Source organism: Cucurbita maxima, unplaced genomic scaffold, assembly GCF_002738345.1.
Source record: "Cucurbita maxima cultivar Rimu unplaced genomic scaffold, Cmax_1.0 Cma_Scf00018, whole genome shotgun sequence".
Classification (NCBI taxonomy): Eukaryota; Viridiplantae; Streptophyta; class Magnoliopsida; order Cucurbitales; family Cucurbitaceae; genus Cucurbita; species Cucurbita maxima.
The window spans coordinates 1,786,157-1,802,941 of record NW_019272034.1 but is presented as its reverse complement, the minus strand read 5'-3'; the positions used below and the strand labels follow the sequence as shown (position 1 = coordinate 1,802,941).

Below are 16,785 nucleotides of genomic sequence, written 5' to 3'. Positions count from 1 at the left end.
CCCCCCCCCCCCCCCCCCCCCCGGTATGTTTGCCATATATCAGGGTGGAAGATGGAATCGAGGCAGTTGGCTGCGGTGCTTGATGCAAGCCTTCCCCACGTGGAATTCATATTTGAGTAGAATTCGAGAGAGATTCCAAATTCGCTGTTCTGGGTGTTGGTAGTTACCCATCTATCTCTCTTCCACCCTTTCCCCTACACAACTTAGAAGGTGAAGGTGAATTTCTTCTTGATTGTTTGTTAAAAAAAATACAGAATTGTCCACTAGCTCTTACCCTTTCTTGACTCACTCATTATACAAGCTAAGCAACAGTTTAATGTTGCAGAATTGTCAGCTAGCTCTTTCCCTTTTCGGACTCATTCATTATGCAAGTAAGCAGCGGTTCGGCGCTACACTGCCTTTGCATCGATTCCTTCTTTGTTTTGAGTCTCACTCCTACCTATTCCTACCGTTGAGACCCCAATTTTCAAAGTGGTGAATAACGAGGATAGGAGTCTCTTGCTTGTTTTAACTCATTGTTGATATATATATATATATATATTTTTGATAACCTGTAGAGTAATAGGATTCAAATAATTAAAGAAACATCAGTGACAACTAGAAAGGTGGGATTGGGCCTCGACAAAGAAGCAAGCACGCAAAGGGAGCTTAAAAGGCAAGGTACATGCCCTACCCCTATGCCTCACTCATGCTTTAACCTAACGACGAAGCAAAGTCCCTATCACCGCTCCCACAAACCGCCGATGTCCAAACAACCCTCCGTGTTCGCCTCATAGCAACACCACCTCCACAAATTACCACTCAAGAACTTTGACTTAACTTACCCCGTGGTTCAACAGTAGTCTTTTCTATTCTTTATCTAATTTATAATCATTCAAGATCTGTGAGATTCAACTTTTTCATCATCAAAATTCTACGTGTTCGGGAAATTTAAAAGACTAAAAAAAATTTAGAATAACTGAAACGATTCGGGAATAGAGGTATATACTTGCTTAGTCTATCACGCAAGGAATTTTCATCGCTAAATTTTGAGTTACATGCCAATTTGATGCAAATTTTGAAACTATTTCCAAACCATTGCCAGAAATCAATCAGCCAGCACAAACAGCATTCAATTTTTCAATAGCTTCATCAAATTTCCGAATCTAAAAATTACTGCGAGAACTTTGAATTCATACTTATCAGAAACAGAGCATCTCAATCAATCAGAGACAGATATGAACTGATAATTTTTTTTTTTAATAAGTAGAGGATCTCTGACTAAGATCTAGAATCGGATCATTTGTTTTTTGGTACCCTAATCGGTTACAGATGGCAAGAGGATGATCAAGATAAGCCAGATAGATATAGAATCACATACTGTACACTAAAAAGAGACTGAGAGTACCAAATTTTGTTTCAAAATTCTAAACTATTTTGATTCCATTCTGAAACTACCTCTACCGACGAAGACGACTATGAGCGAGTCATCATCTTCTTGAACTCCTCGAAATTTACATGGCCGTCACCGTCAACATCGACGGAACTGATCATCCGGCAACAATCTTTGAGGCTACATTTTTCACCGAGGCGCTTGAGAACAGAGTGCAACTCCTTGGCCGAGATTAGGCCGTTCTTATCGACGTCGAACAGATCAAAAGCGTCTTGCAGATCTTTGCTACCTCCGCCAGTAGAAGAGAAGTTCTGATGAAACTCGGCGAACTCATCTAGGTCGATGAATCCATTTCCGTCCTTGTCAATCTCCGACATAATGCGGCGGATCTCATCGTCGGAGATCTTGCCGCCAAGTTCCCCAAGGGCAGCAGCGAGCTCCTTAATGGAAATCTTGCCATCGCCGTTCTTATCAAACTTCTTGAAGACCATGATAACCTCGTCCATGGAGCCCAAGGCTCCTCCAGGATTTGGGGAGCTTGGATTTGAAACCGACGTCTTCGCCATGGGCATAAAAGCTTCACGAAGAATCAAATAGATTAAATTTGAATTGAGAGAGAGAGAAACAAAACTCAAAATAAAAACACTTTTCCGATTTTCTTCCTTCCCGATTGAGAGATTTGCTAGAGATATATATAGAGAGAGTCGAAACCTTCCACGCGGTTTCCTCGCGGTATTGCAGGCGGTGATCGGGTAAGTGACAGTGTACGAATGTTAGAGTATTAACTACTATTTATTTCTTATTAATATTTTCCAACCGTTATTAGTTATTTTAAAATTTTAGTGGAAAAAAAAAATTAATTTTTATCAATATATTTTTCGAATACATCAATTTTCATTATAATTTTTAATGAAAGATCATTTTAAAAAAAAAAACAATTAACTTGTTATATTTATTTATAAGTGTTAGCTTTCACAAAAATTTTCAAATATTTAGATTTTGATATATACGTGAATATAAGATTTATATTAATTGATATTGAATAATAATTCAATATATTACCTAATATTTCGAGAGGTAAATAAATTTCAAATGTTATAAAATTAAATTACTAATCAATCCAAATACTCGATCCACAAAAATTAAGGCATTAAATTTACCACTTATTATTATTATATATATATATATATATATATTTCTCCAATGATTTCGACTCATCGTTGATCCACAACCATTAAAATTCTGCCACGTGGCATTGGAGAGTGAGATCCGCAAGACATTGTTCACAAATTAAGAAAGTGGCAGGCCGGGCAGGTCATTGAGCTGCCCTTTTCAAAATCAAGTTTCCGTGGTCCTGAGCGCACCTGATTGTGACCTTTTTCCCGCGGGAATTAAATTAATGCTGTTTCCTAAAGTTTTTATTTTCTCCTTTTTCGAAAAAATTGCTTCAATAAATTTTAAAATTAAAGCATATTAGAAATTTAATAAATTTATGCTAAATTATATAAAATACTTATAAATTATAAATTTTGTATGATATGTACAAAATATTAAAAACCACTAATATGGTTAATTTTGTAATATTTTTTAAATCATAAGTTATTTATTTTTTAAATTGAGGTATTTTCTATTTATATCTGTATTAATAGTAATTATTATTAAATGTAAACAAAAGATTTTCAATCATTATCAACTATGTTTAGTTTCTTATCAATGGACGTGGGATTTCACAATACACTTTTTTCTCTCCAAACGATGTAGATTTCACCATTCACCAATTTCGAAATTGAGCGTCCTCGTTCCCCTCTCGATCGATGTGATCTCACAATTCACTCCCTTTGGAGCTCAGTGTCCTCGCTGCCACTAGTTTCTCTCTGATCGATATTAAATCTCACAATTTTCATGTTTTTAAACAAAACATTTGATTTTTTATTCGAGTTTTAAAAATAAAAAAAATTAAAGTAGGGTTTGTTTTTTTTTTTTAAGAAAAAATGTCAAAATAGTATAACTCTTTTAAATTTAATTTTCAAAAATTGAAAGTCAAATAGTTATTAAACTAAAAAATTTCAAATATTTATGAAAGGTCAAAGTAAAATGCATAACAATAAATAGATATACATAGAGATGGGGAAGCAATCAACAATGGCTCCCTTTATTCATAGCACAGCGCCAAGTGGAAGCAATCAACAATGGCTCCCTTTATTCATAGCATAGCGCCAAAGGCCTTGCTGTCTATCAGTTGACAGCAAGGTAAGTATCAAGTACAGTTGAGATCTTAGAAACAAATTCCAGGTAAGCTTCTGGGGACGGGATGTTGTCGTTGGCCTTCTCGAACTCGAACGACCAATTCACAATGGCGCCTCCGTTTTCTCCGTCATCGGAGGCTCGGAACTTCGACCTGAATAAGGTGTATTGGCTCAATATGTCTCCTTCAACAGCTTCGTACGTGATCGACTTGTTTTCTTCGTCTACATCTGCCACTTTTACCTTTGTTTTGGTTGGCCCAACTAACCGAACCAACAAAGACACAGGTAGAACGAGTATTTATAAGCTTAATCTTCAAAAATAAAAACACAAAATCGAATGAAGTCGTACCAATGTCGTAAGTCCAGTGCATGAGGGAGCCAGGAGTGAAGTCATTTCCTTCAAGGAATTCAAAGCTGTGGACTTTCTTAGAGAATATTTGAGGCAAATGGTGCATTTTGTGCCTAAAGAAACCATAGAATTTGTCAGCTGAAGACTGTATTTTAACATCAGCACAGACTTGGGAAATTTGAGCCATTTTGTAATCAAAATATGCATTTTGGAGAACCCAAATTGGAGAGTTTATATGGAAGCTCTTAGAATCTCGCAACTTGTTTATGTGACCACTCCAAATTCTTCATCTTTAGTTTCTCTGGTTCTTATAATCTTTTGTAGCATAAAAATAAAAAATAAAAAATAAAAAAAAAGTTAGGCATCTTTCCATTTATACGGAGGGGAGAGCGACCGAGGTAGACGGTTTGAAAAAGAATGCTACTAAGAGGATAGAACAGAATCTCGATTCTCAGGAGAGATTTAACTATTCCAAATACAGTATTATAGGGTATTGTTCGAGATGAGTTGGGTAGGGCCCCAAAGGTAGTTCCTCCATCTATCTCTCTTCCACCCTTTTCCGGCTCACTCATTATGCAAGCAAGCAGCGGTTCAACGTTACACCACTTTTGCATCAAGTTCTTCCCTCTTTCGGGTCTCACTCCCACCTATTCCTATGTTAAGGATATTTAGTATTAAATTGTTTGCTTTTTAACGTTAGGTATCTTTTCATTTATTACTCTTTTTACATCCTTATAATTTATTTGATTATAAATAAAGAACTTTCACCATTTATGTGGGGTGGTTTAAGCAAACATTCTCATCTACTGTCCAACTATAGAGAAACCATATGGCTTTTTATTGAATTAACTCACGAGAAAAAATTGTTCATTTCATGCATGTTCTAGATTGTGGCTATGACTTTCTGTCCGGTCACCTTATCAGGTCTATTGACCGCTATCTATTTTACTTGCATGTCTTCGATATTTAAAAACTTTGGAAATTTGTTTAATGAGTAAAATAACTTCCATGAAATGAACTTTCGTGAGGGAAGTAATTAAAACCTTTTCGATTCTTCGTTAGCTTTATCCTCTTGCCATTTTTTGATTCGTTTTAGTGTTATCAAACCCTATGAGTATGCTACTTATTTGTCTTTTAACTGCTAGCTATCAAACCAACACGAATCGTTTTAACATGTTTGATATTACATTTTAAGAGCTTCAACCCACGTACATTTTAATATTTCATGCATTAATTTCTTATTGAATGATTGAGCTATCAAACCAACACGATTGAATGATTGAGATTGGTTTGATGGATTTGGAAACCTAAATGTGCGGATTCATTAATATCGAGTCGTTGTCTTGCTTTATGTGAACGGTTTGTAGCTTAAATTTGGTTTAGAAGTAAGATACCCATACGTTTGAATTTGACATCAAATTGTGAGGAAGATTGATAAATTCTCGATAACCCACCTACTGTTTCCATCTCTAAGTTTCGTTCTTTTTTATTGTACGAAGATTAACCCTTTGTAATTATTAATGTGGTATTGAACTTAAAACTGCACTATAAAAAAGTTTTCACATCTTTATAAGTAATGCTCTGCTTCCCTCTCCAACCAATTGAGAAGTTTCCACACTCTCCAATGGGATCTCTCAATCCACCCTTTTGGGGTCCCAGTGTCCTTGCTGTTACACCGCCCGATGACTTATTTTGGTAACATTTGTAATAGCCTAAACTCACCGCTAATACATAATGTCCACTTTAGTCCCATGAAATATAGTCATCAGTCTCACGATTTTAAAACGTGTATGTTCAAGAGAGGTTTCCAAATCCTTATAACCTACGTTTCGTTCCTCTCTCCGACCAATATGGGACATTTATAAGTAATGCTCTGCTTCCCTCTCCAACCAATATGGGACATTTGTATTAATTGATATCGAATAATAATTCAACGTATTAACTAATATGTTCAAGAAATAAATAAAATTCAATTAACGAATAAAATCAAATCACGAACCAATCCAACAAAAGCACAAAATAAGAGTCCCAAAAATTAGGGCATTAAATTTACCACTTATTATATATATTTAGACTCAAAGTTGATCCACAACCATTAAAATTCTGCCACGTAGCATTGGAGGGTGAGATCCACAAGACATTTTTCACAAATTAAGTGGCAGGCCGGGCAGGTCATTGGCTGCCCTTTTCAAAATCAAGTTTCCGTGGTCCTGAGCGCACCTGATTGTGACTTTTTTTCCCGCGTGAATTAAATTAATGCTGTTTCCGAAAGTTTTTATTTTCTCCTTTTTCGAAAAAATAGCTTCAATAAATTTTAGAATTAAAACATTATAGAAATTTAATAAATTTATGCTAAATTCTATAAAATATTTATAAATTATAAATTTTGAATGATATGTACAAAATATTAAAAACTACTTATATGGTTAATTTTGTAATGTTTTTTTAAATCATAAGTTTTTTATTTTTATTTTTTAATTGAGGTATTTTCTAGGCATTTAGCCATAAATTTATATTCGTATTTAAAAGTAATTATTATGAAATTGAAGTTTCACAAAAAAAAAGGAATTATTATTAAATGTGGTCGAGCGTATTCGTGGGAAAGCGCGTTGAGTTCATAGTGGGTCGTAAATACTCGGAAATTTTATTTTTTTAAATATTATCTAATATTTTTAATTAATTAGTCAACTATATTATTACAAATAATTCAGCATTATCCACTACAATCTACAACTAATATATATATTTTTTATTTACTTTCCTATTTTATCGAGAAAAAAAAAACTAATAGAGGTATTTAAATCTAGGATGACAAAATGATAACTATTTGATGGTAATTATTTTTTAATTTTTGTTTTAAAAAAATAAACTCTAACAGTTTTTCGTTCTTATAAACAATGTTTTGTTTCACTTACTAACGGAGGTTAGATCTCACAATCTACCCTCCTCGAGAAGAGGTTTTCACACCCTTAAAAACAATGTTTCGTTCGACTCTCCAATCGATAATCGATAATCGACGTGAGATTTCACAATTCATCTTATTTGGGATCCAGTGTCCTCGCTGTCACTCGTTCACTTCTCAAACTGATGTGGGATTTCACAATCCACCCTCTTTAGAGCTCAGCGTCTTTGCTAGCACTCGTTTCTCTCTAATCGATGTGAAATCTCAAACGAGAGTATAATTAATAAAACTTATTTTTAAAATGTTAAAGAAGGTGAAAGGAAACATGCATAGCAATACATAGATATGCATAGACATGGGGAAGAGCAATGAGTGTCGCCAACAATTGCTCCCTTTATTCAACATAGCACACACCAAAGGCCTGGTTTATATCAGTGGACAGCAAAGTAAGCATCAACTCCAGTTTGAGATCTTGTTGACTTTTGGCCATTGAGAAGAAAAGTCCAGATAAATCTGGTTGACTTTTTGCAATTGAGAGGAAAACGTGGACAAAGTAAAAAAAGGGCCGAAGAAAACAAAAAGAAAATAACATAAAAAGGGAGGGAGAAATATTTGCGCTCAAGACCCAATACTTATTTATGTTTCCGATTAAGTATTTAAATAACAAATTTAATCCTAAAATTAGCAGTGACACAAATCTTGCCCACAAAGTTGGCCCAAATAGAACGAGGAGGGTTAATTCAGATATCCAAAAAACTAGAAGAACAACTAATTAAGTTTAGAAAATTGGAGCGTTAATTCATATATCCAAACAATCAAAAAGTTGGAAACGTGTGAATAACTAAGGAAAACTCAAGTTTAGAAAACTTGTCCATCGCTAACAGAGAGAGGTTTCCACACTCTTCAAATATGGGGATTGAGCCCCTTGTGGACCAAGCGTTCTCACGGGCACACCGCCCGATGACAGGTTGTGATACCATTTGTAACAGTTCAAGTTCACTACTAATAGAGAGAGGTTCCCACACTCTCCAATGTAGGGATTGAGTCTTCTTGGGACCTAGCATCCTCACTGGCACACTGCTTGATGACTGGTTGTGATACCATTTGTAACCGTCTAAGTTCACCACCAACAAAAAGAGGTTTCCACATCCTCCAATGTGGGGATTGAGCCCTCTTGGAGACCCAACGTTCTTGCAGGCATACCAACCGATGACAGGTTCTTATACCATTTGTAACAACCCAAGTTCACCACTAACAAATATGGTATGTTTGAACCTGTTACGTATAGCCATCTGCTTCACGGTTTTAAAACAAGTTGCTAGGGAGAGGTTTCCACATCTTGTGAGGGCTATGCTTCATCCCTTCTCGAACTAAAGTGGGAGCTCTAAAATATGAGAAACACATAGTAAGTGAAATGTTTTAAAAAAATCGAGAATATTTCTTATATTATTAAAATTTGTAAGTGAGATAGAATGTGTTTGAAATAGAATATGAAATCACTTTTGTTTTTGTTGTTGGATTGTTATGGGCATGAGTGTGCGTGGAGTTGTATTAAAATGAACTTTTGTTAGTTATATATTTGAAGAGGAGAAGAAAACATTTCTTATAAGAATGTGAAAACTTGAGGTTGACAGCGAGCCATAACGAGCAAAAACGGACAATATCTACCAGTGGTGGACTTGGGCTATTACAAATGGTATCAAAGCAAGACATCGGGCGTTGTGCCAGCGACGATGTTGGCCCCTAAAGGGGGTGAATTGTGAGATCCCACTAGTTGGAGAGGGGAACGAAGCATTCCCTATAAGGGTGTGGAAATCTCTCCCTAGTAGACGAGTTTTAAAATCGTGAGGCTGACAACGAAACGTAACGAGTCAAAGCGGGCAATATCTACTAGCGGTGGACTTGGGCTATTACAGATGATATCAGAGCCAGACATCGGGCTTTGTGCTAGCGAGGATGTTGGCCCCGAAAGAAGAGGATTGTGAGATCCAGCATTGGTTGGAGAGGGAAACAAAGCATTTCTTACAAGGGTGTGGAAACCTCTCCCTAGTAGACGTGTTTTAAAACCGTGAGGTTGATGGTGATACGTAACGAGTCAAAATGGACAATATCTACCTGCAGTGGACTTGGGATGTTACAAATGGTATCAAAGCAAGACATCGGGCGTCGTGCAAGCTAGGATGTTGTCCTCTAAAGGGGGTGGATTGTGAGATCCAATTGGTTGGAGAGGGGAACGAAGTATTCCCTATAAGAGTGTGGAAACTTCTCCCTATTATATGCGTTTTAAAACCGTGAGGCTAACGACGATACGTAACGAGCCAAAACGGACAATATCTACTAGCGGTGGACTTGAGCTATTACAGATGGTATTAGAGCCAGACATCAGGCGTTGTGTCAACAAGGACGCTAATCCCCTAAGGGGGAGGATTGTGAGATCCCACATTAGTTGGAGAGGGGAACGAAGCATTCCTTATAAGGGTGTGGAAACCTCTCCCTAGTAGACGCGTTTTAAAACTGTGAGGCTGACGACGATACATAACCTGCCAAAGCGGACAATATCTACTAGCATTGGGTTTGGACTGTTACTTTGCTAGCTATCGTAAGTAAGCCTACAACCTACAAACAACATGCCTTTATACATGTTGTTGCAACCATATGAATTTAGTTTATCGAGTCACTGCTTGTACGTCTCTGTTTACATATCAAGATGGGATATGTGGTACAATATTGTGATATTCTTGGAAGTTTATCTCGATGCAATCTTAAAGATACGATGTTTTAATAGTTCATGCATCATTTCTTATTTAAGAACAAACCAAGTTGATACACAGCCAAGAGCTTAGCTCACTTGATTGTTTTAGAGTTTTAGAGTTTTAGTTCTTGTTCTTGGATAAGTAAGCATCAACGCCTTTGGAAACCTCGACAAACCACTCCAAGTAGTCTTGTGGTGCTGCCACATTTTCATTTGCCTTTTCAAACACAATGGTCCACTTTGCAAAGCTCCCACCTCCTCCTTTGCTTTTCCCTCCATTAACAGCTTCAATTCTTAATTCAAACACTTTGTAATGCTTTAGAACATCTCCTTCAATAACTTTATAAACCAACGATTTCTTCACATCATCCACAGCCCTGATCTTTATATTTGCTGATAATAATTGACTGCCTGTTCGTTCGTTCATTCGTTCATTCATATTCAAAGAAGAGAACCCGTTATGTTTTTAAAAGTTTCGAGACTAAAATAGAAACTAAATGATAACATAGATAGTTTCGTACCGAAGCTGTAATTGAACTGTATAACGCTGTCGGGAGAGTAATTTTCGCCTTCCACAAACTGAATGCTGCTGAAATACTGAGGGAACAGATTGATCAAATCCCCCATATGGTTCCTGTAGAAGCCATAGAACTTCTCAGGTGGAGATTTTAGCGGAAGCTTTGCTCAAATGCTATCAGTTTGGCTCATTTTGTTTTGAGGTGACAACAACTTGAGGCTAATAGAGGTGTTTTATAGTGCATTTGGGTGATTATTTTAGGAATGATTTGAACTACCACTCAATAATTTGGCCAACTTTTTAACAATTTTTAACACTGTTGTGGCAGGTCATGATGAACACTTTTTTTTGCCACTGAATGTATTTTAAATCAAGTTTATAGTGTTCTTATCTGTTGTAGATCTGCAAGTTGTGTAAAATAATGTAATTTGTTTGTTTGTTAGCTCAATCCAATCAACAATACCTCCATGAAAATTCTTAATCACTTCATTTTATTTAGAGAAACAAAAATAAATATGAATAAGACCAAAACTCGAAACTTATAAGAGCGAGAGCCTCACAGTTTTAAATTGTATCTATCGGGGAGTAGTTTCCACATCCTTATAAGAAATGCTTTGTTCCCTCCAACAAAAGAGGTCTTCACACTCTCTAATATGGGATCTTTTAATCCACTCCTTTCGGGACTCAATGTCCTTGCTGGCATATTGTTGCGATGACTAATGTAGGATCTCTCAATCCACCCGTTTTGGGTATCTTACGTCTTTGCTAGTCCGCTGCCCCAATGACTTGGTTATGATACCAATCCACTTCTCTTGGAGACCTAACGTTTTTACTGGCACACTACCTCGATAACTTGGTTATGATACCATTTGTAACAACTCAAGTTCACCGTTAACAAATATTGTGCGTTTTGACCCGTTACATATAGTCGTCAACTTCACGGGTTTAAAACGAGTCTGCTAGGGAGAGGTTTCCACACCCTTATAAGGGCTATGCTTCGTTTCCTTCTCCAACCAACAAGAGCTCTAAAATATGGAGAGGGGAATGAAACATTCCTTATAAAGGTGTGGAAACTTCTCCCTAGTAGACGCGTTTTAAAACCGTGAGGCTGATAGTGATACGTAATCGGTCAAAACGGACAATATCTACTAGCAATGGGCTTGAGCTGTTACAAATGGTATTAGAGCCAAACACCAGGCGTTGCGCCAACAAGAACGCTGGCCCCTAGGAGGGTGGATTGTGAGGTCCCACATTGGTTGGAGAGGGAAAGAAATATTTCTTATAAGGGTGTGGAAACATATCTCTAGTAGACGCGTTTTAAAACTCTGAGGCTGACGAGGATACATATCAGGCCAAAATGGACAATATCTACTAGCAGTATGCTTGGGCTGTTACAACACCTTGGACAATATCTACTAGCAGTATGCTTTGGCTGTTACAACACCTTTGTTAGCTATCGTAAGTATGCCCCGACCTACGGACAACATGCCTTTATACATGTCGTTGCAACCATACAAATTTAGTTTTGGATCGAGTCACTATTTCGTCTCTATTTACATATCATGATGGGATATGTGGTACAATGTCGTGATATTCTTTAAAGTTTATCTCGATGCAATCAACAGTGTTGTAAAAATACGATTTGTTGTCCCGATATTGTCCTCTCAAGGAAAGAACGGGTGCTTCCCCATTGTCCTCCCTCAAGATTTTTTTGGGTTTTCCCTTATGGGCTTCCTCCGTTACACTTCTACTAGGAAAGGTTTCCACACCCTTATAAATAGTGTTTCGTTCTCCTCTCAAACCAATATGGGATATTACATTTTTCCTCTCTCTCGACTCACTAATTATGCAAGCTAGCAGCGGTTCAATGCTACACTATTTTTACATCAATTCCTTCCCTGTTTTATGTCTCACTACTACCTATTCCTACCGTCGAACCATAAAGAGCATATAGTTTTTTGTTCATCTCTAAACTATAGGTTTCTTATTGAATTAGCTCAGAGAGAAAAAAAAAAAAAAAAAAGCTACTCAGAGGATAGAAGAGAATCTCAAATACTTGATAGGATATGAGTTAGGTTCGTAGAATTCAGGAGAGATTTAAGGATGTTGGTCGAGATAGGTTGGGTAGGGTCCCAAAGGTAGTTGCCCCATCTATCTCTCTTCCTAAATTAACTCACGAGAAAAAAATCGATCACTTCATGCATGTTTCAGATTGTGACTACGACATTCTCCCTTGTCACCTCAACCACTAATGTAAGCATCCATTTAGTTCCATTCTATACCCTCCCTTCGTATCTATTGATCGCTATTCATTTTACTTTCTTAGATATTTAAAAACTTTGGAAATTTGTTCAATGAGTAAAATAACTTCCATGAAATGAACTTTTGTAAGGTAAGTAATTAAAACTTTTTTGGTTCAACGTTAATCCTCTCGTAATTTTCGGTTTGTTTGTGTTATCAAATCCTAAAAATATAGTGTCACTTGTCCAGGATTTGAAGTTTGGATTCAACAACTCACGATATGAGTATGCTACCTGTTTGTTTAACTACTAGCTATCAAACCAACATGAATCCTTTTAACCTGATATGCAGCCGTGCATACTCTTTATTTAAGAACAAACCAAGTTGATACACAGCCTAAGAGCTTAGCTCACTTGATTGTTTTAGGGTTTTAGTTCTTGGAAAAGTAAGCATCAACGCCTTTGCAAATCTTGACAAACCATTCCAGGTAGTCTTCTGGTGCTGCCACGTTTTCATTTGCCTTTTCAAACACAACGCTCCATTTTGCAAAGCTCCCACCTCCTCCTTTGCTTGTCCCTCCATTAACAACTTCCATTCTTACTTCAAACACTTTGTAATGCTTTAGAACATCTCCTTCAATAATATTATAAGCCAACAATTTCTTCGCATCATCCACAGTTTTGATCTTTACATTGGCTGATAATGATCGACCTCCTGTTTCTCCTGTTTGTTCGTTCGTTCGTTCATGTTCAAAGAAAAGAAATTCCATTATGTTTTTAAAAGTTTTGAAACTAAAATAGAAATTAAAATGAAATTAAACGATAACGTAGATAGTAGATAGTCTCTTACCGAGGCTGTATTTGAACTGTATAATGCAGTCAGGAGAGAAATTTGCACCTTCCACAAGCTGAATGCTGCTGTAATACTGAGGGAACAGATTGACCAGATCCCCCATATGGTTCCTGAAGAAGCCATAGTACTTCTCTGGTGAAGACTTCAGCGGAACCTTTACCCAAATGCTATCAGTTCGGCTCATTTTGTTTTGAGGTGACATCATTGAGGCTAATAGAAGTGTTTTATAGTGAATTTGGGTGAACATTTGAGGAATGATTTGAACTACCACTCAATAATTTGGCTAACTTTTTATCATTTTTTAACACTCTTGTGGCAGGTCACGATGATCACTTTTTTTCCCACTTGACTGTATATTAAATCAAGTTTATAGAGTTTTTATCGGTTAGATTTGCAAGTGGTGTAAAATAACCTAATTTGTTTGTTGATTCTACGCCCTTGTAAGTAATGTTTCATGCTTCGTTTCTTTTCTAAATAAGGGAAAGGTTTCTACACCAAGAATGCTTCGTTTCCAAGGGAGAGGTTTCCACACTCTCCAATGTGGTGATTGAGTTCCATTGGAGACCCAAACCTCGTGCTTGATGACTGGTTGAGATACCATTTGTAACTGTCCAAGTTCACCACTAAGAGAGAGAGGTTTCCACACTCTCCAATGTGGGGATTGAGTCTCATTGGAGACCCAACGTTCTTGCAGGCACACCGAACCCCAACTCCTTTCTTTTGTTAGGAATCACGACTCTCCACAATGGTATGATATTGTCTACTTTGAACATAAGCTTTCATGGCTTTACTTTGGGCTTCCCTAAAATACCTCACTTCCAATAACCCTAACATGTTTGGAATCAGGAGTGTCCAACCAAAAGCAGATCCACATGAAAGAGTTAAACAAGTAATATCATACTACTAAGTCTAAACATAAATGGGGTTGGAACCTAAAAGACATACTAGTCGTAGAGGTCATGATACCAGAAATTGCAAATGGGTCAGATGTAGTCAGTCCCGAGCTCTGCTCCGAGACCGGTATTTATACCATTTGTAACAACCCAGCCCATTGCTAAAAGGTTTCCACGCTCTCCAATGTGGGGACTCCATATTCTTGCAGCGGTACCGAGAGTGAGTATTTTTTTTATATTTTTAAAGTTAGAGTGAGATATTGAATTTGTTTGAAATAAAATATGAAATAAGTTTAGTTTTTATTGGACTGTCATGGGCACGGTTGATAAAAGATGTTTATTTGCTGACGATATTTCCCATTTGTGGTGTGATTGGGTGTGGAATTGTATTCAAATATTAAACTTTTGTTTGAACCTTCTTTGTTTCACTATGATATAAATATAATTTGTAATGGGTAGCAAAACTCTATAAGCAACTCAACGTTGGTATCCATTCCTCATTCTACTAAATAACTTTTCAATTTTTTAAATCTAGAAAATATTTTTTTATTTTGATTTTCTGAGCCGAATTTATAAAATTATCGCATATCTCTTTGAATATTAGAGCCAGCGAAGTCCCCGAAGTTTTCTAATGAAATAAAATTAGATGGTCGGAAGGAATTCCCCTCTTGGTTCGACAATTAGGTTAACCTTCCTCCCCAAAGGAGTCAGTTTGTCTGCGTCATTGAGCAAGATCCTTTAGTTTGATTCCAACGTCACTAAGCCTCTCCGATTTCCAACGTCACTAAGCCTCTCCGATTAGAAGGTTTACTAAAAGGCAAGGAGTAAGGTGTATATGTCAGTACCCCCATTCCGGGTATCTCATACCGATTGAGTTAAATAAGTAAAGTTGGCTGGAGCTTGATTTTGATAATATTAGAAAGCTCGAGAATCTTTATAGGCAGATAGGACGACCCTGATTGTTCTTGTCACTCGGTGGCTGACGACTAGAATTTCTAATCTCGTCTCTTATCTAAACTGGGAACTAGTTTCCAGGATCTATTTTTCGACTCATTTCATCCTTTTTGGATCTGACTTATAAAACGAGAATCCCAAATGTACACCCATCTTATAGAATTTCTTTCGTCCGAACTTTGAAAGAGGGTTTACAACCAACTTTCCATTTAAACATCATTGGTATTGTTATGACGTTTTTGTTCCTATTTCGATAATTGTTCCTATTTCGATAAGTAAAAAGAGTCTAAGTAAAATAATTTTTTATTTTTTCATAATAAAGAGAAATAAATAAAAACATATTTAGTATGATTTGATGTGATATTAATTCTTCATTGTAGTCATAAAAGAAGGGGGGGAAAAAAAAAAGGAAAAAAAATCTAAAAGGCTTTGGCAAAATCCTTCATCAAAGCGCGATTATCCTTGGCAAACTCGAAGAATTCTTGGAATGAAATGAAGCCGTCGCCATCTTTATCAATGGCGTCCATCATCCTCTTCGCATCTTCAGAGCTCACTCCGATTCCGTTCAGTGCGTCGCCGAGCTCCGTCGCCGAGATCTGCCCGTCGCCGTTCGCATCGAATCGCTTGAAAATCCTCTCGCACTCGGCTGAGTCTACGCCATTGTCTGCCATTTCTTCCGGAGCGTTGATTTGATTGGATTAGGTTTTGGAATAATCTCGATTAAGCCAAATCTCTTCTCCTCCTCTTCCATTTTCTTCCTCCTTTAATAATCCCTAGTTTTCCCTAAATTATTGGGATCGGAACCACTTGTTGTCGTCTCCTTGTTCTTCGAAATCGTTGCGCCCAACCGATTCTTGCTCAACTTAGGGCATAGCTTTGTAATTGCCCAAGTCACATGTTCTTCATCCCTACAGTTTCTCCCATCGCAGGTATTTCAACTTTTTTTTTTTTTTTTACTAGATTATTAAATTTTAATACATAATTCAACTATGATTGAGCATGAAAAATAAATTTTAATTGATATATTATACATTTTGTTGTATTAAATCGATTATTTCTCAATAATAATATAGTTTTGGCCCGTATTAATGTTAGCTTTACGATTTTAAAACAAGTCTACTAAAAACAATAACCTCATAAATCTATTTAAAAATTATTGTCGTATAAAATAATATATTTAAAATGTATTTTTTTTAATCTATATCATATTTAAATGAAATATTATGAGGTAAGTGGAACTAATTTATGTATTGTTATTTTAATATTTAATTGGTCAAATACAACCATTTTTTTTTTTTATGAAATATTAATTTAAAAACTTCGTATTAATTATATTTTTCTATATTAAATATTAATTCGAGCCTTTCAATTAATTTTTTTTTGTGTTAATATAAATTAATATGAAGTTTTTAGGGACCTGTTGATTATAAATTTTAATGTTATAAAATTAATGAACTTTACGATAATAATTGCTATAGATTTATAATCGTATTAGATATAATCATCACATATAAATTGATTATTTCCTCGTTGTTTGTAATTATTATAATTGTGTTGTAATAATCTGTTTATGATCGAGTCATAAACTAAATCTATTTTTAGGCTAACGAGAGATAAAGACCTCGTCGTTCAAGTAACGAACAACATTTAAGAAAACTACTCATGTAGTCATCCTACGTGAGATTTTATATCGTAAAATTAGACGTT

General features: G+C 36.2%; 5 protein-coding genes across 7 annotated transcripts; all 5 read right to left on the bottom strand.

The window, feature by feature from the left end:
- Nucleotides 1-1,114: 1,114 nt before the first annotated feature.
- On the bottom strand, nucleotides 1,115-2,108 carry LOC111493297 (probable calcium-binding protein CML23). Its single transcript, XM_023142948.1, has one exon. The coding sequence runs from the start codon at nucleotides 1,942-1,944 to the stop codon at nucleotides 1,456-1,458; it is 489 nt and encodes a 162-aa protein (XP_022998716.1). The 5' UTR covers nucleotides 1,945-2,108; the 3' UTR covers nucleotides 1,115-1,455.
- Nucleotides 2,109-3,426: 1,318 nt separating this feature from the next.
- On the bottom strand, nucleotides 3,427-4,192 carry LOC111493298 (MLP-like protein 34). 2 transcript variants are annotated; one of them, XM_023142951.1, is made up of 3 exons: nucleotides 3,968-4,192; nucleotides 3,583-3,879; nucleotides 3,427-3,538 (listed from the first exon to the last, which is right to left on the bottom strand). In XM_023142951.1, the coding sequence occupies exons 1-2, from the start codon at nucleotides 4,152-4,154 to the stop codon at nucleotides 3,608-3,610; spliced, it is 459 nt and encodes a 152-aa protein (XP_022998719.1). In that variant the 5' UTR covers nucleotides 4,155-4,192; the 3' UTR covers nucleotides 3,427-3,538; nucleotides 3,583-3,607. The 2 variants fall into 2 exon arrangements, with proteins under 2 accessions (XP_022998719.1, XP_022998718.1); XM_023142950.1 differs by lacking the exon at nucleotides 3,427-3,538 and having other exon boundaries at nucleotides 3,548-3,879.
- Nucleotides 4,193-9,584: 5,392 nt separating this feature from the next.
- Nucleotides 9,585-10,364, bottom strand: LOC111493299 (MLP-like protein 31). Its single transcript, XM_023142952.1, has 2 exons — nucleotides 10,143-10,364; nucleotides 9,585-10,032 (listed from the first exon to the last, which is right to left on the bottom strand). Exons 1-2 carry the CDS (start codon nucleotides 10,246-10,248, stop codon nucleotides 9,743-9,745), a joined length of 396 nt encoding a protein of 131 aa, XP_022998720.1. The 5' UTR covers nucleotides 10,249-10,364; the 3' UTR covers nucleotides 9,585-9,742.
- Nucleotides 10,365-12,709: 2,345 nt separating this feature from the next.
- On the bottom strand, nucleotides 12,710-13,458 carry LOC111493296 (major latex protein 15-like). Of its 2 annotated transcripts, none has more exons than XM_023142946.1 (2): nucleotides 13,229-13,458; nucleotides 12,710-13,102 (listed from the first exon to the last, which is right to left on the bottom strand). In XM_023142946.1, exons 1-2 carry the CDS (start codon nucleotides 13,434-13,436, stop codon nucleotides 12,810-12,812), a joined length of 501 nt encoding a protein of 166 aa, XP_022998714.1. In that variant the 5' UTR covers nucleotides 13,437-13,458; the 3' UTR covers nucleotides 12,710-12,809. The 2 variants fall into 2 exon arrangements, with proteins under 2 accessions (XP_022998714.1, XP_022998715.1); XM_023142947.1 differs by having other exon boundaries at nucleotides 12,710-13,093.
- Nucleotides 13,459-15,426: 1,968 nt separating this feature from the next.
- On the bottom strand, nucleotides 15,427-16,061 carry LOC111493300 (probable calcium-binding protein CML28). The gene has a single exon (XM_023142953.1). It carries the CDS (start codon nucleotides 15,747-15,749, stop codon nucleotides 15,498-15,500), a length of 252 nt encoding a protein of 83 aa, XP_022998721.1. The 5' UTR covers nucleotides 15,750-16,061; the 3' UTR covers nucleotides 15,427-15,497.
- Nucleotides 16,062-16,785: the final 724 nt, after the last annotated feature.